The sequence below is a fragment of the Chionomys nivalis genome, chromosome 4 (genome assembly GCF_950005125.1).
Source record: "Chionomys nivalis chromosome 4, mChiNiv1.1, whole genome shotgun sequence".
NCBI lineage: Eukaryota > Metazoa > Chordata > Mammalia > Rodentia > Cricetidae > Chionomys > Chionomys nivalis.
In genome coordinates this window covers 66227482-66250005 of record NC_080089.1, presented here as the reverse complement: position 1 = coordinate 66250005, position 22524 = coordinate 66227482, and the positions used below count along the sequence as shown (strand labels likewise).

Below are 22524 nucleotides of genomic sequence, written 5' to 3'. Positions count from 1 at the left end.
TAGGAAAAGGACAGTACATGCCCAAGAGTAGGGACAAGTTTCTCAAGAGTCACATGGCCTAGCCTGTTTAAAGTGTGGGCAAAGTCAGATGACACACATGTCTACTAATAGGTTTTCTGTGTTGTGATAGTAGGTTTCTCCACTGATGCCATAAGCCAAACCAAGCCAAATTTTAAAACTAAAAGAACAGGTATATTTGAGCAAAGCAACTCCCGGGCGAGTCCTCCAGCCCCGGAGATGGGGGGCCAGAGAAGTCACATGGCCGAACTAAAGCAGGGAGCTTATATACCTTGTAGGTGAGGGGTGATGACATATCCTCCACAAGCTGGGTTTGTGCCTAAATGTGGTCAAAAGCTAACCACTTTAGGTGGGATCTTGGGCTACTGGAAACTTCAGGGGAGGAGCTGCCACAGCCACCAAGAGCGCACAACTGGGCTCTTTTGCACCTTTTCTTAGTTGGAGATTCTCTGAGATGGTGGGATTTGGAGCAAGAGAAATGGGACTTTCTGGACCAAGAGGAGTGAGCTGGAGGTTTCAGCTGAACACCTACATCATAGTAAAAGTTGACCGTCTTCTGCGTGTTTCTGTCTTAAACCATTAGTGACACAAGGTACTGGGAGTGTTAGCTATTCATTCTCACAGCAGCCCCGCTAATAGGGAGCTGCATCTTGTTACCGTGTACAGCTGCTTCCAGGGATCAAAAGGGGGGCGGCATCATTCTGAATACAAGATAGGAAAAGACCACAATTCAAAATACCACTTCTACTAAGCACACATTTCTCTCACACTACTAATAGTCAGGGACTGTCTGTTGAGAGGGTTTGGTACTGTCGGTTTTTAGCATCCAGTGACCTTGGAATGTATCTCTCATGGGTAAAGACTACACTACTGTGGCACCTCAGTCAAGGTACTTAACCTGTTGCTGCCTCAGGTTCTTTATTGCTGAAACAGGGGAAAGGATGGCCCTTGAGAGGACACAGTAAATGTAGTCACATCTTTTATGTCACTGTGCTTATCAGATGAGGGATTTTTGAGTCGTGAGCTCAATATTCTCTGTAGGCTGACCTACTGTGAACCAAATCAATAGGTTTTTGTTGTTTTGTTTTTAGTACTATGTCTCTTTTTTTCTTCTTGAGAATTTTTGGGAGCAGGGTACCACTGTGTAGTCCATGCTAACCTCCGACTCACAGTCCTCTGACATCAGCCTCCTGAATGCTGGGGATTACAGGCATGCCTCATCATGCCTGGCTAATACTATCATTTTTATAATTATATTTGATAATTTTCAATTTTGTCTAGCCATCAAAACCCTTAGGACTTAGTGAGAATTTCAGACTTGACCCAGAATGTATTTGATTTGCCGGGCTGCTAAGAGGTGACATGAAGGAGATAGTATAATGAATACTATGTTGTCTTAAATTTTAAGTCAAATTTGCTTATAAACAAGAAGAAAAGTTTTCCCTTGTTGTAGTTTCCATTTGTGATAGGCAGGTGACACTTGTTGATTCCCGCCTTTGGGGACACAATCATGCACTAGTTTGTAGAAACAGCATTAAACAGGCAGCTTGACATTTTAGGTTCATCATCTGTGTTAGTTCCTGCTTCTGTAGAGACCCAAGTGTGGAGCAGGCTTAGCACGTGATGACATTCTGGTGCTATCTGGAAGTCCTCAGAACCCAACCACTCTTCTTTGAGTACGCAATGCCTGACTCAGCATCAAGCGCCAGGAGGTGCCCCAGTCTCTGGAAAATGAAATCCTGGCATCAGAATCTTCCTGCCTGCAGCCTGTGAAGCAGCCTCAGAACATTTCCTGTTGTGCTACTGAAACTGGACTGCAAACTCTGAAAAGGGCCAAGCCTGCCACTTCTCAGCTTTGGTCTCCGCCTTTAGCCTGGAGGCCAGGAAATGTACATTACTTACCCAATGTAGGTTAAATATCAAATTTTCAGAATGTAGTCCCATTCCCCACCACTGCTTTCTTCTGTCACCCTCAGAAATTCCTGAAAGGCATTGCTGTCCCAATGGTAGTGATCTCTTCTATTTTCACATGGCCAGCAGTATTTTCCTTCGTGTTCTCATTCTCCTTGCAGGCCATTTGGGGCTAAAACCACGCAGTCATTGTGCTGTGTTTCTCAACTTCTTTGCATCACTGTCATGTGCATTTCTAGACCTAATGACTGCACTGGGCCAAACTGGGAGCCACTAGAGATGGAAATTCTGCCCCAGGCTTGCCTGAGGACATCTTGAAATGATCATGTGTCTGTGAAATGGTCATGGGGAGTACATAGTTGTGTTTTGTTTTTCTGTGGTAGTCACTTAGGGTTACAGCCGTAGCAGTTTGTATCAGTCACAAAGGAGGGAAATGAGCTTAACACTGGGAATCAACCTTTTGATTGCAGAAGTAACATTTTCAGATGATGTTTTTCTTTTTTGCTTTGAAACAAACAAACAGAAGCCCTCAACTGTTTCTATTTGAAACATTCTAGCGGGGCGGTGGTGGCGCACGCCTTTAATCCCAGCACTTGGGAGGCAGAGGCAGGCGGATCTCTGGGAGTTCGAGACCAGCCTGGTCTACAAGAGCTTGTTCCAGGACAGGCTCCAAAACCACAGAGAAACCCTGTCTCGAAAAACAAAACAAAACAAAAAAGAAACATTCTGGGTTTCTTCCCAGACATGTAGAAATATAGAACTTTCCATCTCTGCACCCATGAATTTACTTTAAAATACTGTATGTGCCTATTTTTTGTTTTATTTTGTTCTTAGGTTTAACATCCTGTTGTTATGTGGGGTCTTATGAATAGAAAGATGAGCTAAAAATATAGAAAGTAAGCCAGGCGTGGTTGCAAATGGCTATAATTCCAACACTCAGGAGGCTGAGGTGTGAGGATCATGAATTTGAATTCAAGACTGTCCAACCTCAACTTCTTGTCAAAAAAAAGGCAGAGTATTTACCAAAGTTACTTTTGCCCTTTGTGTAGAAGTTAACTATGTCCTCAGCTGAGCAGTTTTTAAAGCCCAGTGAGCTCACTTTATCAAAGATTGCACTGTTGCCCTCTTCTGTTTTATAGCTGATTAGATTAATTGGATAAATTATAGTACAGCAAACTTGGAATTTTCTGAGCTGATTGGAAATAGCGACAGAATGGACAAACGACATCTACGTAGGATGCCTGCTTGCCGGGGTCTGTTTGTGTAGACATCACAAACATACAATGTGAGTGGAAGTTGGTGTTTATCTTTTCTTTTGTTCTACACACTCTCTTACAGGTGGCAGCAAATAAGTTGGAAGTATAGGGTAGGGGATGGGGAACAAATAAGCTGGAAGTATAGGGGTAGGAAATGGGTAACAAATTTGGGCAGTTTGATAGCTAGAGATTGTACCCCCTCCCCAGCTGGCATACTTCCCAGGAAATAGCTACTACCCTCTTCCTTCTCAGTGCTAGAGTAACTGCTGAAGGCAAACTGGCGTGATTAATTCTATTTCTTTCCTGTTTCACTTTCATTAGCTATGCTTCTGGCCAGCTCACTTTCCTGAGGAATCTTAATAATAACAAAAATACTAACAAAGAACTAACAATTCCCCATATAGCAATCTTCTTTCCACACAGAACAAATGAGCTAGTTTGGTGTGCCTCTTTATTCCCCCAGATAAACAGCACATGTTGAAACCATTGCAGGGGGGCTGGAGAGATGGCTCAGAGGTTAAGCGACTGGCTGTTTTTCCACAGGTCGTGAGTTCAATTCCCAGCAACCACATGGTGGGTCGCAACCATCTGTAATGAGATCTGGCGCCCTCTTCTGGTGTGTCAGCATACATGGAGGCAGAATGTTGTATACATAATAAATAAATCTTTAAAAAAAAAAAAGAAATCATTGCAGGGGTGACTACCTAGAGCTGCTCTAATCCAGAATTTGAAGTCTAGTCATACTGAGTGCTGTTTCAGTTACAGTGAATGAAATATTTTCCTTGAGATTACTTAATGCAACAATAATGTAAGAGTAAGCACCAGTTTCAGCTCCTGATGTTGAGAATCCTGCCATGCAGACACGTGTCCTGATGTAAACTGCTCTTCTGCAGTGCATGTTACTTTGCATAACTCCAGTTTTTACATAGCTGTAGACATAATGAATTTTAAGTTTTGCTGCTTTTATAATGTTATAACAAATACTTAGAAAGTTTCTATGTAATCTTGATAATGTTCAAAGATTACTTTTAAGAGCTTCAAAGCATTGCTCCATGGTGGATAAGGCACAAAGTGTTCAGTGACTGCTGTGACAAGATGTAAGAGGCGGGGGTAGGACAAACACACAAAGCCATTTTCAAGAAAGTTGTTCGCCTCCAGCCACTGTAAGAATTTAAGTCATCTCTTCTGTGCCCATGACCTCAGGTTAGAGCTCTCCAAATGAGTCTTTTGTATTTCACATGTCTGTCAGTTGGGGCAGCTAATTGCCTGGGGATGACATGTCTAAAAAGCATATATTTTGTAAATTGAAATGTGTACCTGAGGAAAGCAGGTGCTGATGGATGCTGAGTAATTGTTAGCATCCATCTCCAGGATCTAGAAAGAGCTGTCAGTTTTGAAAGAATGAGAAAAGGCAATACAAATTGAATAATTTTCCTATCCAACACTGGGAATGAGTTGGTGGAAATACCTGTGCATTTAAACAATTTTATATTTTATATATATATATATTTAAAATTTTTGTATAAAATATATGTTGAGCTTATTCTCTTGTCCTCATTTCTTCCTCCCCCTCCTGTCCCCTCCATCCCCCTCAATAGCTTTTTTTGTCATGTCATATATACATACACAATTTTACAGATCTCTAAAGTCTAGGAGCCACAAAAGGGAGAAAGCGTAGGCTATCAGTCTTTGAGACTGCCTTAATTGACCTCATGTGATTATTTCCAGTTGCATCCATTTTCCTGTAAACAGCATAACTTTCTTTTTCTATGACAGAAGAAAAATTCCATTGTGTGAGTATCCCACACGCCCTTTGCCCTTCGCCCCACTGACAGATACTCAGGTTAGTTACAGTAGTTTAGCTGTTGCAGGCACTATCCCAGTGAACACTGACACCTGGGCAGGAATGTGCGTGGCTCCATCTTAGCTACCAGAAGGCTAGAAAGGCCTTTATCTCAGTCCCTACTTTAAATCTGTTTTTATTTTTTAAAAGCTGAAAAATAATTTGAAATGTGTCTTTGGTCTTTTAAGAAAATGTATGGAGCGTGGTACTGAAGGTTCTCTGACCATAGCAGTGTCGGGTTGGCGTTGTAAGATGTCTCATGTGCATGCTGCAAAAGTTCTCCCCTCCTTTCCCTCTCTCCTCTTGTTTGCATACTGGAATCCTGCAGTAGAGAAATACGGAAATACAGATTAAACTCAAAATCTGCTGCAGCATGTGTCGACAACTCCCACAATTTATACTTTAAATATAGTTGTTCCACATTCTTTATGTTCTTAAGGAGACAAATCGCTGTATGAACAAAAGATACCAAAGAAAATGTGTGTGTTCATCTTCATCTCTGGGACAGACCAGAATACATCTCTAGGTTTGGAACTTAGATGAAAGAGCTTAGATTTATGAAGCTAATTGCTGTTTAAAACTCTTTTTTTTTCTCGTCTATTTTTTCTTCCTTTTTTTTTTTGCTTTAAAGACTAAACCAGGGAAGAAATTTTTACAGAATCTTTCAGCACCTATAAAGTTACAAAAATTGATCTTAAGGTGGGAACTGACTACATTCATAGACAGGCTTATTGGGTATGTGGAGGTTATAAAGTGTACTAATTACTTCTGCATGCATGTGACCAGAGTCTTTTTTTTTTTTTTTTGGTTTTTTTTTGGTTCACGGTTACATAGGATTTCAATCTGTCATGGCAGCAAAGGCATAACTGCTCTCCTGAACCTCCTATACCTCACATTGTAGCCAAACATGGATCCCAAGTGAGTATGACCTTCCTAGTGAACTACCTCCACTAGCTGGGTCACATCAAAAGGCTCCACAGCCTTCAGGGTTCCACCCACAGCCCAGGACTGGGTGTTCAGAACATGAACTTTGGAGGTACAGTTCAGATTCAAAACATGATATTCACAGCTGTGAGCTTTAAATTATTGTATCAGAAGGGAATGTGCTTACAAATCAGAATGATGTAATCATTAGTAGTTTCCATTTTTTATTAGAAAGCTCGTGTTCTACGTGTGTCATTTCTGCTGATTTTGTCCTCTTCGCCGCCACATACTCCATCGTTTGGTTTTAGCATTGTTGGTGTCAGTGGCTTCTTGTGCAGCATTGGGATGCCAATGGACTTGATGGAGGAGGCTTTGCAAACTACATTCAGATCTGAGTTTTCTCTTGGGTTGATTTTACAACCTCTAGTTACTGTGTGTTTCCACAGAGAGGGTAGCTGGGAAGAAACTATGGTCTTGTAGGAGCAAGTATGCCTTTAGAGTTCTCTTTCTGCCTCCAGTAATTTGGTACAGACCTTCCTCCTCTGCTCCCTTCCCCAATTTGTTGATTCATATTAACTGGGTGAGGTAAATTTCTAAGTTTTATATTTTGCACTATATAACCTAAAATTCTTGTAAACAAAGTGACTCAGAATTTTCCTAGAAAACAAGTTATTGCTAAGGCTGTTTCAGCCCCATGGCATGGATAACACCCTTTATAGTTCCTATTTAAAGAACTGAGTCTGAGAGGAAGCAAGACTACCCTTTGTTTGCAGTTTTTATACTGTCATATTGTGACTTAATTCTGTTATTTTAGTCTTTCTTATTCCTCCCTCCCTCCCTTCCCCCCTTTGTTGTTGTTTTTTGTTTTTGTTTTTGTTTTTGTTTTTTTTGAGTCAGGGTCTCAACTATGTAGCTTTGGCTGTTCTGGAACTTACTCTGTAGACCAGACTGGCCTCAAACTCAGAGATCTGCCTCTGTCTTCCAAGCACTGGGATTAAAGGTGTGTACCACCACACCTGGCTTCTAGTCTTTCTTCTCAGCTTCTAAATGAATGGATAATGTTCAGTACATGGGCAGATCCAGTCCATGTCTTGATGCATATTTTTTTTCAGCATCATTGGAATGTAGTTGTCATTTTTCCCAGAATTAACTCCAGTGATTTGGCAATCTGTTTTTTTCCCCCATTGCAGTAATGTGTAAAGTGAGGGATTTGCTGTTTGTTTTTAAGATCTTTTTTTTTTTCAGTGACTGTAGTTTTTCTTTAACCTCTAGTGAACAAGCCCGACTGACTTGTTAAAAGTCCAGACAAGGCAGTTCCTGGCTTAGAGTCTGGTGACTCATATAGAGGTTTTCCTGTTGCAGAGGTGACTTTCTTGGCAACATGGATGGAGCAGAGGAGATGCAGCTGGTTTCGTTTTTGAGAAGTTTGGGTCTTGAGTTAATCACAGGGAGAAAATGGAAATCTCAGAGCTTTCCAAACCTTGATATTTCAAGAAGAGTTCGCATATAAAATTCTTTGTGAACAGAGATTTGGTTGAAGACAAAACATCTGTTCACAATCTTAAATTCCTCTCATGATAAATGTCAAACTCATTGTTACTTCCAGACTAACACTTGAGACACATTTCCTGTGTGTGTATAAGTACCTGTGAGCATATGCATGTGTGTGAGGTACATGTATGTGTGCAGGTAAAAGGTTTCAAAAGCCCATGTCATTCCCAGCTAGCTCTCTCTGTCTTGTGCATGTGGATCAGGATTAAGCTCTGAGCTGCTGCTTCAGGTTCATGCATGCCTTGTCCCCCCATGCTATCCTCCATGTTGATCATTTACATACCCTCTGAACTGTGAGCCCCCAGTAAACTCGATTCTCTCAGTTGCCTGGGTCATAGTGTTTCTTCACAGCAGCAGAAAAGGAACTAAGACAAGTTGGTACTAGGGAGTGGGGTCTTGCCTTGAATGCACCGCTTCCTTTGTTTCATCTACCATCAGGCCTTTCTTTAAACTTCTTATACCTTTGAGCATAAGACTTGGTTACAACATTAAATTTCCTGATGTACTTTTTCTTCTCAAAGTGTAAATTTTTCTTTCTTTTTGCCCTGCTTGTTCTTTTTCTTTAGACCTGCATAACTACATAATGGAGTCAATATCAGCCTGTCTTGAAACCACCTCTGCCAACAAAGTTAGTACAAACTCTTTATGTTAGCCTCAGGCAGGTCCTTAGGACAGGGGCAGAAAGCAACCACAGTCTTTGCGAGAATATCACAAGAATTGTCTCTAGTCTGATTGCTAACATTGTTCTCCTCTGAAGCCTCTTGAGCCAGGTTTCCATATTCTACTTGGTTCTCAGCTCTACGGTTAGAAAACTCCAACTGGGATGGCTTCTTAACCCCACTTACAGTGTACAATTGCTTTTCTAGTCTTCCACATTCCTCCAAAAACCCCAGATGGTCAGCTTGTCACAGCAACACTAAGACAGAAGCACATACACATAAGTTGTTAAAGTACACGCACGGGTTCAGGACACAGTTCACTGGCACAGTACTTGCTTAGTATTTCCAAGGCTCAGAATTCTCTCCCCAGCAGTGCCAAAGAAATTAATCTGTGTGTAACATGAGCGGGGGTCCTGTTTGTTATGGTTTTTGTCCTGCCAGGTTCCCACAGCTATTTAGCCCCAAAGAAAATCACACAAAGATCTCTGTAAGTTATAAAGCTGATTGGCCCATTAGCTCTAGCCTCTCGCTGGCTAACTCTCACATCTTGATTAACCCATTTTTCTGATCTATGTTAGCCATTTGGCTCAGTGCCTTTTTTCAGTGGGGCAGATCACATCCTGCTGCTTCGGTGATCTGGGCAGGAGTGGGAGTAATCAACTTCCTTCTTCCCAGAATTCTCCTGTTCTCATTACATCATTTCTACTTCCTGTCTGGTTTTCCCCCCTATATTTCCTGCCTGGCCAATCAGCATTTATTTAAAACATGATTGACAGAATACAATTCTCCCACACCCCTTCCCCCTCTTTAAAAAAACAAAAACAAAAAAAAAACAAAAAAAAAAGGAAAATATCCATAGTCCATTTTTTGGGAATGTGGGCATAATATTCCAGGCTACTTCCAGCTGGTTGGGGGCGCTGATAATCTTATGGGGACCTAAAGAAAATTTAGAGTTCTGATCAAGTCCTGACTGAAGTATCTAGTGAGTCTTGATCATCTCAGGCAGCAGTCTTGAACCTGTTCTAGATGAAGAACTCAGACATCTGGGCCATCTATTCCTGCCGGAGACTTCTCAGGTGGTCTTCCTTGATCAAACTGGATTTTTCTTAACTCTGAATAAATCCACAGCCTCTCATTTTTTGTGGAAACAAAAGCAAAATCTCTTCTCCAAAGTAGCATACCTTTTGACTTCAGTTTTGAAGCCAAGGAAGAGGGGGACCTGGTGGGAGGACAGAAAACACAAAACAAACAAGCCAGCCCCCACATGTTACAGAAATCTGTGCTTCACCATAGGGCTTTTATTCTGTCATGTATGTTGTGGCCTAAAGAAAATTTGAGAATTCTTCCCCAGGTTGTAGAGCTAGCTCCTGATTTCTCATCTCTTGTTAGTTTGATCAGATCTAATGGGTACAGCTGTCTTATTTGAGATATAAGTAGAAAATTCTAAAATAGTGCAAAGCTATGCAGCTTTTTAAAGCAGGAAGTGGTGATTTGTGTCAGGGTTAATTTCTACCACAGATGGACTTAGCTTGCCACTTCCTGTTCATAGAGTAGAAGACCTGAAGAACCATGAAAGGTTCCACTGCATTTGTTAGTATGTCAGGAGTCTTTTTTTCTTGTTTTTTCGAGACAAGGTTTCTCTGTAGCTTTGGTGCCTGTCCTGGAACTAGCTCTTGTAGACAAGGCTGGTCTCGAACTCACAGAGATCCGCCTGCCTCTGCCTCCCGAGTGCTGGGATTAAAGGCGTGCACCACCATCCGGCTGTCAGGAGTCTTGTAAATGGTAAGTCGTGTTTATGAGCCCTTGCTAGTTCACCTTAACAGTTCTCTTTGCATCGACTTAACTGAGCTAACACAAATACGCATAGCTTTCAGTGGCTATCTAAAGTCTCATCTAAATGTTTGCCTCCTAAATATTAGACCAAATTTTTCTAATTTTCTTTTTTCTTTTTTTCTTTTTTTTTTTTTTTTTTTTTTGGATTTTTTGAGACAGGGTTTCTCCGTAGCTTTTGGTTCCTATCCTGGAACTAGCTCTTGTAGACCAGGCTGGCCTCGAACTCACAGAGATCCGCCTGCCTCTGCCTCCCGAGTGCTGGGATTAAAGGCGTGCGCCACCACCGCCTGGCCTAGACTAAAATTTTCAAGCTGGGGCTGGAGAGATGGCTCAGTGGTTAAGAGCATTGCCTGCTCTTCCAAAGGTTCTGAGTTTAATTCCCAGCAACCACATGGTGGCTCACAACCATCTGTAATGAGGTCTGGTGCCCTCTTCTGGCCTGCAGGCACACACACAGACAGAATATTGTATATATAATAAATAAATAAATAAATATTTAAAAAAAAATAAAATAAAATTTTCAAGCTGGAAGGCAAATAGTAAATTTTAACGTAAGGATACAAAAGTAGGCAGCTCTGACTATATGATGACATTAGATATAAAACTCACAGAATGTTTATACAAGAATAATGTCTTAACCCTCCCTTTTAAAATCTAAGTAGCATTCTTAATTATAATTCTACTTTTATACATTTTCTCCAAGTTTTTTTTTCTTTGTAAAAAATATTTAAAGTAAGTCTGTGACTCATTTTTTTCCAATTTCACTAGTTAGAGATTTTAAGTAATCACCTAGAAGCCAGCTCAAATTTCATTATTCTCCGTGTTCAGAAGTACACACAAGCCTAGGCAAAATGTGGCTGGCAGAGAGTTTCGAAACTGGCCTGAGCAGCCTGTGCTGTGTCTGAATTGCTAAGAGTAAAAATCTTTGTGGCCCCACCACTTAGGAGGCTGGCTTGGAAGATCCTGAGCTTGAGACCAGCCTAGGCTAAATAGCAAGGCTTTTGACTCATAAACCAAAAACAAGGGGGCTGGAGAGATGGTTCCTCAGTAAAGAGCACTTACTGCTATTTCAGAGAACCTGTATTTGATTCCCAGCATTCATATGATAGCTCACAACCACCTGGAACTACAGTTTCGGGGGATCTGACTGACCTCTGAGGGTACCAATTTATGTAAAATAAAAAAAAAATCAACCTTTGTAATTAAGAGAGTATATATAGGTTTCTCTGAAGTAGATTTCAATATTTGGGAAGCTCTCCACTGAAATAGCTCAGAAATGTAAATCGACAAACCATATAACACATATGCAGACAACTTGGGGTTCCAGCTGTTTTCAAATGTGCTTTTAAACAGAAGTAAATCTTTTTTTTTTCACTTGTAAAAACATGATGTTAAATTTTTGTCTCTTAAAGTGCATCAAAGGGAACGGACAATCGGTGTAGAAAAATGTTCAGTGCTTTGAGTAAACGTAGTCTTGGAATTGTGCTTTGCTATCATTTATTGAAAGGCTGAGTGATTCAGATAATGTACCTTCCCACCATGGTTCTAGTGCCTACAGCCAAAAGATCAGAACCTAAGACAAAGCCTAATGTAACAACAGCAAGCCCCTAAACTTCAGTAGGACAGGTAGGGAAAATCCAGTTGAAGACCTCTCGGTTTTTAATGATTTTAATTTTAATGATTCAGGCAGCAGGCCTCTCCCCTACCCTCGCCCCCCTGATAAGAGTTCCAGGAGTCTCCAGAACAGAGACGTTGAATGTAGTTATGAACTGTAGCACCCACAGCACAGAGTACATCAAGTCACAGCTCATGCTGAAGGTCAGGAGGGCTGGCCTGCTGCCCCGCATAGAGAGTTCCCAAGGCCAGCCTAAAAGCAGTCTTTCCCACACTCAGCCAGTGGTACCCTTTCGCCCTGCCACTAACCCAGGGCAGCCTCTCCTTTCTTGGGGGAGGTGCTTAGCATATTCACATCTGTCAACTAGTTCAACTTCAGCGTGAAAGGTTGGGAGTAGTCTGTCTGCTCCATCGCGTTAAACTCTTTCTAAATTGCAGGATGAAAGGTGGCCCATTCTGTGGGTTGGGCTGTGCTCCGTGTTTCCTCCCCAGTCTTGGTGAAACTCATCTTTCCAGCTGCCTCCAGCTGCCTCACTGGTTTCTGAGAATTGTATTATAAGCAGTACTGTGAATGGGCACACACTCCACATCACACCTCTCTAGTTCCTTGAAGCCCTGAGTCCTTGGGTATCCTATAAAATGCTTTCTTCTCAGAGATGTTAACAGGGCCCTAGTATCTTACCCCATGGGGGAAGGAATGGGGGTCTTCTTCCTTCTCTTATTGAATGGAAAATCAGGACTCCTTTATCTGATCCAGTCTCACACACACACAGAGTACCTACCCAACATGGTAACATTACAGGGCTCACAGGCCCTCTATATTGAACAAGGCTGGAAGGGCCTGCTTTGTCTGCGGCTAGATCTTTTTAAGTCCCTTTCATTATTAAAACTTGGATGGCTTTCCTATGTATTGTGAATGGATGTCTGCCTTTTTTTTGTTTGTTTGTTTTCCAAACAACCAATATTTGCTTTACATTTTTATTTTTTACCTTTTATTTTATGTATATGTATTTGGGGGCTCAGAGGTCAATGTCAGGTGTTTTCCTCTGTGACTTTTAACATTATTTTTTCGAGACAGATGTCTCCACAAACCTGGAGCTTGTTTTGATTAGGCTGGTTGGCCTGTGAGGGCCACGCCCACCCTGGAGTATCACTACCCTGCAGTGCTGGGGTTGTGGATACAGAGTGCCACACACGATGTTTTCTTTTAGTGTTTTTAGCATGGGCTCAAGGTCCTCATGCTTGATCACCCCACTGAGGCATCATCCAACCATAATATTTGTTTTCAAAAAGCATTTTTGTTTGTAACTGCCTATAACTGCAGCTCCAGGAGATCTGACTTCCTCTTCTAGCCTCTGATGATACCCACACACATATGCACACATGTCCACACACATGTGCTCATACTTTCACAGGCAACACACATGTATACACATGTAAAAAAAAGAAGTTTTAAAGTCTAAAGTGTACATGAAAATACTGCTTGTTTAGTTGGAAGCTCTACCACCATCCATATATACCCAAAAAGGTTGGGATGTTGGGGATCTCCAGCTAGGGGCAGTCCATGCTCTGGTCTCACTCCTCCCATTCCAAATCCTGTCCCTGAGAAAGCCTGCCAAAAATCAGCCCCCCTCCCTGGGTCTGCTCAAGACCATGCCTACAGGCTATATAAGACCTGGTAGCCACATGATTACTACCCTGCCTTCCCAAGGGTCACCCAGGCGTTGCTTTGATCTGTTCATTTAACCTGGATTTATCAATTAGGTTTGATTTGGCTTATTGCATCTATGGCAGAGGAACCCAGCAACTGGGAATCCAGTACCTATCATTGCTAATATAAAACACTCATATCCATGTACCCATTGCTTGATTTTAAAAGTAATGCTTTTAAAATAATTATAGTGCTGGAAAGATGGCTCAACAGTTAAGAGCACATACTCCTCATTTAGAGTATCTGAAGTCAATTCCCGGCACCCATATCATGTAGTTCACACATGGTCTAACCTCAGCTAGGGGACTCCAACATCTCTGGCCTTCATAAGAACCTGCACTCATGTGCGCACCCACGCATGTGCATACACACAATTTAAAAATAAATCTTTTTAAAAATTAGTTAATATAGAATCAATCCCCATGTGAATCTTCAATTTAATCCTCAATTTCTTTCCAGAAGTAATAGTTATTTTACTATTTATTATTTTATTTAATTTGTTAGCAACTATTTTCATACATGTTTTAAGCTCTTTAAAAAATTTTATTTTGTATGTATGGGATTTTGCCAGTACAAATATCTGTGCGTCTCTTGTGTGCAATGTCTATGGGGCTAGAAGAAGGAGTTGGATTTCCCTGAGTCTAATGCTATAGACAGTTGTTAGCTGCTGAATGAATGCTGAGAATTGAACCCCCGGTCCTCTGGAAAAGCGGCTGTGGCTCTTAACTGCTGAACCATCTCTCCAGCCCCGTGTTTTATGCTTTAATTATCAATTGATGTAAGTGTAATTGTACTACTTTACAGATGGATGTCTGTGCTAATGAAACAGGCTTTATTTTTAGCAGTTTTAAATATTTCCAGTAATTGACTATATTTCTGCAACTTGTTTTTTTTCCCAGTTAATGCTATGTTTTGTTAGATTCCACCGTGTTGATAGATGTGGCATTGTTAGTGCCTCAGAGCATTCGCTCTTCAAATAACAAGAGTGTGTTCTTGGTATTCCTCTCCTGGTGGTGGACATAGTGGTGTTGCCAGTATTTTCCCATGACCTTTAAAGAACAGGCATCACAACAAGACCTGGACATTCTTGTTCATGTCTCTTGGGGCAGTCGTGATCTTAAAATAACAAAATTTAATTTTTTATTTGCAAATAGGATTTTTTATTGATATTGTCTTATTTTCCTCCATCCTTAGATGACCATAGTTTATTGGTATAGTGTATCAGCTAACCTTACGTGAACATCAGTGAGGTGGCTCAGTGGGAAATGTCTGTGGTATGCAAGGCTGGCAACCTGACCTTGACCACCAGGTAAAGATAGACAGAAATAGATCTCACAAAGTTGTCTTCCAGTCTCCACATATCCGTCATGGCCTAAAAAACCCATGGTCACATTACACACACAATAGAAATGTTTTTTTTAAAAAAAATAAATCTCATTGCCATTACATTACCTGTCATCTCTAATAATTCCCTTAAAAGGCAGCACTTTAAGAAGAAGTGCCAAGTGGATAAAAAATGTGGACTGCTTCACAAATTTGCATGGGATCCTTGTCCAGGGGCCATGCTAATCTCTGTGTTGTTCCAGTTTTAGTATATGTGCTGCCGAAATGAGCACACAAATATTTAATTCATCATTTGTATTGGGTTTTATGACTAATTAAATTCCTGCATCTATCTGGATCTATTTTCTTAGCCATAAAAGCAAACCTGTGCTATTAATCTCCTAGGTTCTTCCCAGACATGTGACTCTTGGTCCTATCCCCTCTTCTGCCTCCTTATAGTGAATAACATGATCAATTATAAGCAGCCATTTAGCATAAGAATCAATTCAGAAAAAAACTGTCAAAATGAAAATGGCCTGAATCCCTTGGGAATATTTTCTTATAGTATGTTTCCTGTGTTATTTGAATAGATAAATTTTAATGGGAAAAGTAAGTCTGTTTTAAAACCATGGAAAAAATCCTATTGGGTTTACTCAACTCTGGTCTCCCAAGGTAGATAGATGTTGGTTTAGGTTGCCAGCTGAGTGGGCCACACTCACATAGTCTGTGTTCGTGGAGTGGTCATGAGTCAGGCTGACAGAGAGCTGTTGTTTTGAACACAAATTATTGTATTATTTGCTGCCAAAAACTGATGCTCTTTAAAGTCTATTGAATCAGGAAATATAGTGCTTCAGAAAGCTGTGTTTCTAGAGATGCAATTGTTCTCTTCGATTTTATTCTTCTAAATTTTTATATTTTATCCGTGTGTGAAGGTGTTTTGCCTGGATGTGTGTTCATGCACCCACAGAGGCCAGCACTGTGGTCGTTGGTGCTGGCTTTGTGACAGTTCCTCCTGCGTTCAGCTTCTAGTCATTTGGGGAACGGGGACAAGCCAGGAGGGCTGGAGGACTGTCCCGAGGAACGGGGACAAGCCAGGAGGGCTGGAGGACCATCCTGGGGAATGGGAACAAGCCAGGAGCGCCGGAGGACTGTCCTGGGGAACGGGGACAAGCCAGGAGGGCTGGAGGACCGCCCTGGGGGATGGGGACGAGCCAGGAGGGCTGGAGGACCGTCCTGGGGAACGGGGACAAGCCAGGAGGGCTGGAGGACCGTCCTGGGTAACTGGGGCGAGCTAGGAGGGCTGGAGGACTGTCCTGGGGAACGGGGACAAGCCAGGAGGGCTGGAGGACCGTCCTGGGGAACAGGGACGAGCCAGGAGGGCTGGAGGACTGTCCTGGCTGGAACCATCAGAGTTTAGCAGAGGATGTGTCAGATTCCTGGGTTGCTCACCATCTTGTCTTTTTATTTTCTGGTTGGTGATTAAACACTAAGTGAAGTTACCGTCGGAAAACTACAACAGTTAATCAGTAAATGGAGGAATGTTCGTGACAGGGAATGGTGACACAGGTTATGGTTTGCCCATTTCACATGGATGCAAATATGAAATTTCATTAATGAAATATATTTGAATATTGCAAAAATATATGATTCATACCAAACAAGCTTTCCAGTCTTTGAGTTAAGATGGGCCTTAACCTAAATCTTGGATGAATTTAGATTAGTTTAATCTTGGTAAGTCCCATGGCACTGATTACTGCACATATTTGGCCTTAGCCCACCAGAATATGATGTTCCTATGACAAGCCTTTAAAAAATGAGACACCAGGGACTGGGGAGGGAGCTTAGATGGAAAGTTCCAAGCACAAAGACCTGAGTTCAATCCTATGGTTTTTTTGTTTTGTTTTGTTTTTGTTTGTTTGTTTTGTTTTGTTTTTTAAATGTTGTGTGTTGAAATCCCAATGCTCAGAAACTTCGGATCTCCCTGGCCAGCCAGCCTCACCTTTCATCACAAGTTCCAGTCAAGTAAGAGAGTAAGAGACCTGGTCTAAAAAAACAAAAATGAAAACAAAAAAAAAGAAAGAAAGAAAAGAAAAAGCAAGGTGGCGAGGAGAGTATGGTGAGATGGGTAAAGCCCTGTAAAGCCTGTCACCCTGAGTTCAGCCTCTGTACTTGCTCGGTGGACAGAGATCAGATTCCCACAAGCTGTTTTCAGGCCCCCACGTAACACGCCCTATCTCCAATAAACAGACACATGGAATGTATTCCTTCCTAGTTTTTTGTTTGTTTGTTTTGGTTTTTTGATAATTGAGGATACAGCAGTCCAGAATAGTTAAGCCTCCTGTCTAGGTCTTTCACTTTCCAGTTCAGTTCTTATCAGTACTATTAATACCCTCCATTTTTAGTGAAAGGTTCTGATTGCTTTTCCAAGTTAGCTAATCCACTATAATACGCTGCAGCTGAACCAATGCCAAATACCATCATTCACACGGAAGTTGTTCTCTGACCTCCACGCTCAGCTGTAGTGCACACTAGAGCTCTTTCTCACACATATGCTAATAATAAGGGAAGAAAGAAAACCACTCTTTAAACAAATTACATTTAATGACATTTTATGAGCCCAGAATGATTCATGAATCAGGTAGGTTCAATGATACTCTAGGGCTGGTCTGCTACATGACTGGATAACAGTTACAGAAAAGGGACGTGAGGTACAGAGATAGCTCATTTGTGGTGATATTTTATTTGTATTTAATAAATAAAGCTTGCCTGCATATCAGAATGCAACACTAAGCCCCTAGAGACCAGGGAAGGTGGTACACACCTTTAATCCCAGGACTTGGGAGATTGAGACTGTGGCAGAGGCGCAGGGATCCCTGAGTTCAAGGCCACCCTAGGCTACAGAATAGCAGTCCAGAACCGGGTCCAGGTTGTGGTGGCTCACACCTTTAATCCCAGTGTTTGGGAGTCACACCTTTAATCCCAGCTCTAGGGAGGTGGAGACAGGAGCGATCTGGCTGGGCAGAGAGAGGAATATAAAGGGGAAGAAACAGGAACTGACTGGTGTGTGGAGTCTGAAGATTTACGGAGACAGGATCTCACCCTGTCGGTCTGATAGGTAGATTTGGTAGAGGTAAAAGGTAAAAGGCATGAGTATCGTTTTTTTTTTGTTTTTTTTGTTTTTGTTTTTTTTTTTGTTTTTTTTTCGAGACAGGGTTTCTCTGTGGTTTTGGAGCCTGTCCTGGAACTAGCTCTTGTAGACCAGGCTGGTCTCGAACTCACAGAGATCCGCCTGCCTCTGCCTCCCAAGTGCTGGGATTAAAGGCGTGCGCCACCACCGCCCGGCTATGAGTATCGTTTTTTAAATGTTAATTTCTGGTCTGGAGAGGTGCCTCACCAGTTAGGTGTACTTACTGTTCCAGAAGACCTAGGCTGTTGTTTTTGTTTTGTTTTGAGACATGGCTCTGGAATGCACTCTGTAGACCAGGCTGGCTTCAAACTCACAGAGATCCACCTGCTTCTGCCTTCTGGATGCTGGAATGAAAGGTGTCTGCCGCCAGGTTCAAGTCCCTGTATCCATATAAGGTGACTCATAACCACCTGTAACTCCAGCTCCAGGGAATCAGCACCTCTGACCTCTGCACACACATGCAACCACACATAATACACATAATTAAAAATAGTTAAAAACATTTTAATGTTAATTTCAAGAATAATTTATTGAATGCCTACTGAGTGTTAGGCATTGTTCTTTAGTGGGGGCCAAAAAAGGAAAGGGTAGGTTTTTGGTTTTAGTTTATTTTGTACTCGAGGTTTGTATCTGTGGTGGGGGAGGGGTGCACTGGGCACACACCTGCCATTCCCATGTGTGGAGGTCAAAGAACAACTGAAAGGAATTAGTTCTCTCTTTCTACTTGAGATTCAACACTGAACTCAGGTTGAAAAGTGCTGTTGCCCATTAGCCCCCTTGCCTGTGCAAAAGAGGATTTCTACAGGGTCATTGTTACACTGGATTTGGGAATATTTTAAAAAATCGGATCACAATAAAAACTAGTGTCTCCATCTGAAACAAGTGAGGGTAGACATAGGTGCTGTGGGATGCTAGCACTGGTAATCATGCTTCTGTTACCAGCTACTCCTGCAATACTAACTACTGTAGAAGAAATGGGAGCCGTGCTACCCGGGAACACTGGGATCAGATTGTATTTGCTCAGTCCAGGGCCATTAGTGAGAGAAAAGAATGATTAAGAGGCTAGTTTGATAGCTCAGTTGGGGTGGCATTTTTGTCTGTTTCTACATCCAGAAAGCTACAAAGGATCCCCCCATGGAAAAGTACCACACAGAGAAGAGGGTGAAATCCTGTTGGTTTATGCATATGCATTATGCTGGAACTGGGAAGCAGTCTTTTTGGGTGCTTTCCACCTCCCTGTGAAGAAGTATTATACATGGCTGTGTAATACCCCTGCACACTCCAAATGCTGCAGTTACTGTTCAAGACCATTTATAGGACACAGTTTATGTGTTGTTGAAAACTACTGGAGACTGAGTTCAGTGTTTTAAAAGGTGAAAGAATGGGGGGAAACAACTAAATACAGCTGAGAGGCCAGATGAGGGGGTTTAGCAAATTGCTGCCCAGCTGTATTCATCTCTGATCCCCACAGAAGTCCTTATTCCTGAGGTTGGAGCCATAGCTCAATTGGGAGAGTGCTTGCTTACCTAGCATGTAGAAAGGCCTAAATTAGCCGGGCGGTGGTGGCGCACGCCTTTAATCCCAGCACTTGGGGGGCAGAGGCAGGCGGATCTCTGGGAGTTCGAGGCCAGCCTGGTCTACAAGAGCTAGTTCCAGGACAGGCTCCTAAGCTACAGAGAAACCCTGTCTCAAAAAACCAAAAAAAAAAAAAAAAAAAAAAGGCCAAAGTTCCCCAGCACTGCATAAGCAAGCCCCGGGGCGGTGGAGTGGTGTGCAAGTGTGCAGTTCCACCACTTGGAAGGTAGAGAAGCAGCAAGATCAATTCAGGGTCATCCTCAGCTCCATAGTGATTTGAGGCCAGCCTGAGCTAATGAGACCCTATATCTCAAAAAAAAAAAAAAAAAAAGTTCCTGATAAATGTTAAAGCATGCTGGTAAGACAAGGGTTTTGTGCTTCTTTGTAGTAGAAGTCCTAAGGAAGTTTTCAAGTTTTGAGCTGTCATAATTTGGGGATAGGTGAGGAGATGGTGAACGTTTGAAGTGCCAGAGTCCCAAAGGCCTTTCCTGTGTCACCCTTCAGGCCTGTAAAGCTTAGGCCTCAGGTTCACATTACACTGGGAGCTTTGAGAATTGCTTGCGACAGACTCAATGGGTGTCAGCAGTTTGGGAGGAGGCAGGCCTCGTCAAGTGAGCTCTTTGTTGTTGCCCTTGTTCTCTCTGGAATTCTGAAGTGTGGCCAGGGCTGAAAACCACGATGGCTATTTCAGTTCTAGGCAGTAATCCGTTAAGACATTTGTTAAGATGTATATGAAATCCCTCCTAATTGTATGAAATAGAATAAGCTTTCCCTCCCTTGCCATGAAATGGGCAGAGTCTCATTTTATTTTTTCTTAAGTTTGCAGGTTTTGACTAAGCAAGAAAAGAGAGGGAAAGAAAATTGTTTTAAAGAGGCTCCATGGCCTTCTGTAGGGAAAGGTTGGGGCATGTGGACCGAAAGCATTGTGTATATATATTTCGGGAAGGAGAAAATATGTTCTCAGTTCTTCTGAGTTATGTAACTTTGCAGGATGTAATCCATTTGTGCCCAGATAATGAGGCCTGTAATCGTGCATTTCACATGTGTGGGAATGCTCTGCAGAGGGATCAGCATTCCTTTCTCCAGCCTGTATTCAGAGGAAACATGCCACTCACACCCTCTGTGCGCTCACATTTTCCAGTGCGTTGGAGAGCTTTTTTTTCTTCAATAGAAATCTTTGTTCCCTCCCTAATAAGACTTGGATTGAATCTGAGGAACTTAGCATATCCTTCTTTGTTTTCTGGCAGGGATTGATTTTAAAATCAGAACGATAGAACTCGATGGAAAGAAAATTAAGCTTCAGATATGGTAAGTAAAAAAAATGAAGACACATGGAGTTTCTATTTGAATCGGGACCTGAAAATGGGGTTAAAATGTGATTCAGGGTATTAGAGACATGGTGCAATCCTTCAGACTGTTCTTTTATAAAAAAAAAAAAAAAAAAAAAAAACAAGGGGAATAAGCGCTGCACATCCCTGTGTGGCAGGGTGGGGAGGTGAGGAGCAGAACTGATCCAGAAGAGGTCCAGAGCCCATCCTTCCAAATCTCTATACGAGAAGAAACAAATTCTCAAAAACATAAAATAGTTCTTCATTGGAGTTGCCACTGTGACTTAGATGCAGCAAAATGGCTAAGTGTCACAGACCATGGACTTCTTCTAGCCACAGTATTTTAAATTAAGGACTTCTTTCCATCACTAAGATAGAATACTTTCTGGACAGTGGTGGCGCACACCTTTAATCCCAGCACTCAAGAGGCAGTGGCAGGTGGATCTCTGATTCAAGGCCAGCCTGGTCTACAAAGTGAGTCCCAGGACAGCCAGGGCTACACAGAGAAACTCTGTCTTGGAGAGAGAGAGAGAGAGAGAGGGAGAGGGAGAGGGAGAGGGAGAGGGAGAGGGAGAGAGAGGGGAAGAGAGAGAGAGAATACTCAAGACACAGGATTTATAAAGAAAAAATGGTTTGCTTTGGTCCAGTTAGTCTTAGGTTTGGTGGAGCCATTGGTTTGGATCTCTGATGAGATGCTGGATAGCAATGGCAGGGAATGAATGCATGGCAGAGCACACTTTGTAGGGAAGGAAGGAGGGAAGGAGGGAAGGGAGGAAGTAAGGAAGGGCCCAGGATCCTACAGTTTACTTGAAGAACGTGCTTCCTGTGACATAAGGACTTCCCACTAAGCCCAGTCAAGATTCCACCACCTCCCAGTATCACCACCCCAAAGACTAAGCCTTGAAGATGTGGCCATTGGGGGAAGCTTCTCCAAACCAGTGTGTCTTCCCAGGCCCTGCTTTTTCTCACCTGTAAATGAGTTACACTGATAAAGAGTAGAGGTCTTCAATAGCCCTGGTATTTTATAATTTATTAAGTAGGGCCTATTTAACTGAAAAAGCAAGGAAGAAAACAAATAATGCCTTGCCTTAATTCAGGCTACTGTGAATTTAAAAAACAAATAAAAAATTTGAGATGTTTATGTTTAGTCTTTGGGAACTTGGAGAATAATGTTAGACTCCAGGTTCCTGTGTAGTTAACTGTAGGCTCTGCTCTGGAGAAGCCATGCTTTGTTCTGCTCTGCTGAGCAGAATGTACACAGTTGTAAGTCCGGTTCAGCAGTTTGCTTTGTACAGAAATCACAATGCAGTCAAGAAAGCAAAATGCCTTAATCATGTAGCACTTAGAGAAAGGACTGTCGCTGCCTCCAGGAGCCCAAGAGTTTAGAGCTATTCTCTGTTTCCTCCCACATGCCAGTTCCTAGCGGACCTATGTATTTGGTTTCCTGTTGCTGCTTTTACCATCAAGTCCTGGTTCTCGTCCAAGTCATTGTGAGATCTGACAGACTCCTGTGGCCACCGCTGCCTCTGTCTCTCAAAGCACAGTGTGCTGTCTGTGTCTCAGGCTCCTTTTCCTAGCCACACTGCACTGGGAGCAGATCGGGATTCTATCTCGTGTAACTTGGAGTCCTCACCTGTGTTGCTGGTAACTTTTTAAATCACTCTTTCCTTTCTTTGTTTCAAATTTTAGGGACACAGCGGGCCAGGAAAGATTCCGAACAATTACAACAGCATACTATAGAGGAGCCATGGTGAGTGGGTTTTGGGGTTTTTATGCCGTCAGGCGAAAATA

At 42.2% G+C, this 22524-nt stretch overlaps 1 protein-coding gene and 1 non-coding gene across 2 annotated transcripts in view; one reads left to right on the top strand and one right to left on the bottom strand.

Annotated features, from left to right (window-relative positions):
- Nucleotides 1–22524, top strand: part of Rab8b (RAB8B, member RAS oncogene family) — a 70957-nt gene that overhangs the window by 32941 nt on the left and 15492 nt on the right. Inside the window, exons 2-3 of the mRNA XM_057768429.1 lie at nucleotides 20653–20713; nucleotides 22423–22483. Coding sequence (XP_057624412.1) covers nucleotides 20653–20713; nucleotides 22423–22483 — 122 coding nt within the window. The remainder of the gene's footprint in view (nucleotides 1–20652; nucleotides 20714–22422; nucleotides 22484–22524) is intronic.
- Nucleotides 14833–14936, bottom strand: LOC130874059 (U6 spliceosomal RNA). The gene has a single exon (XR_009057102.1). It is a non-coding gene; the product is annotated as a U6 spliceosomal RNA (small nuclear RNA).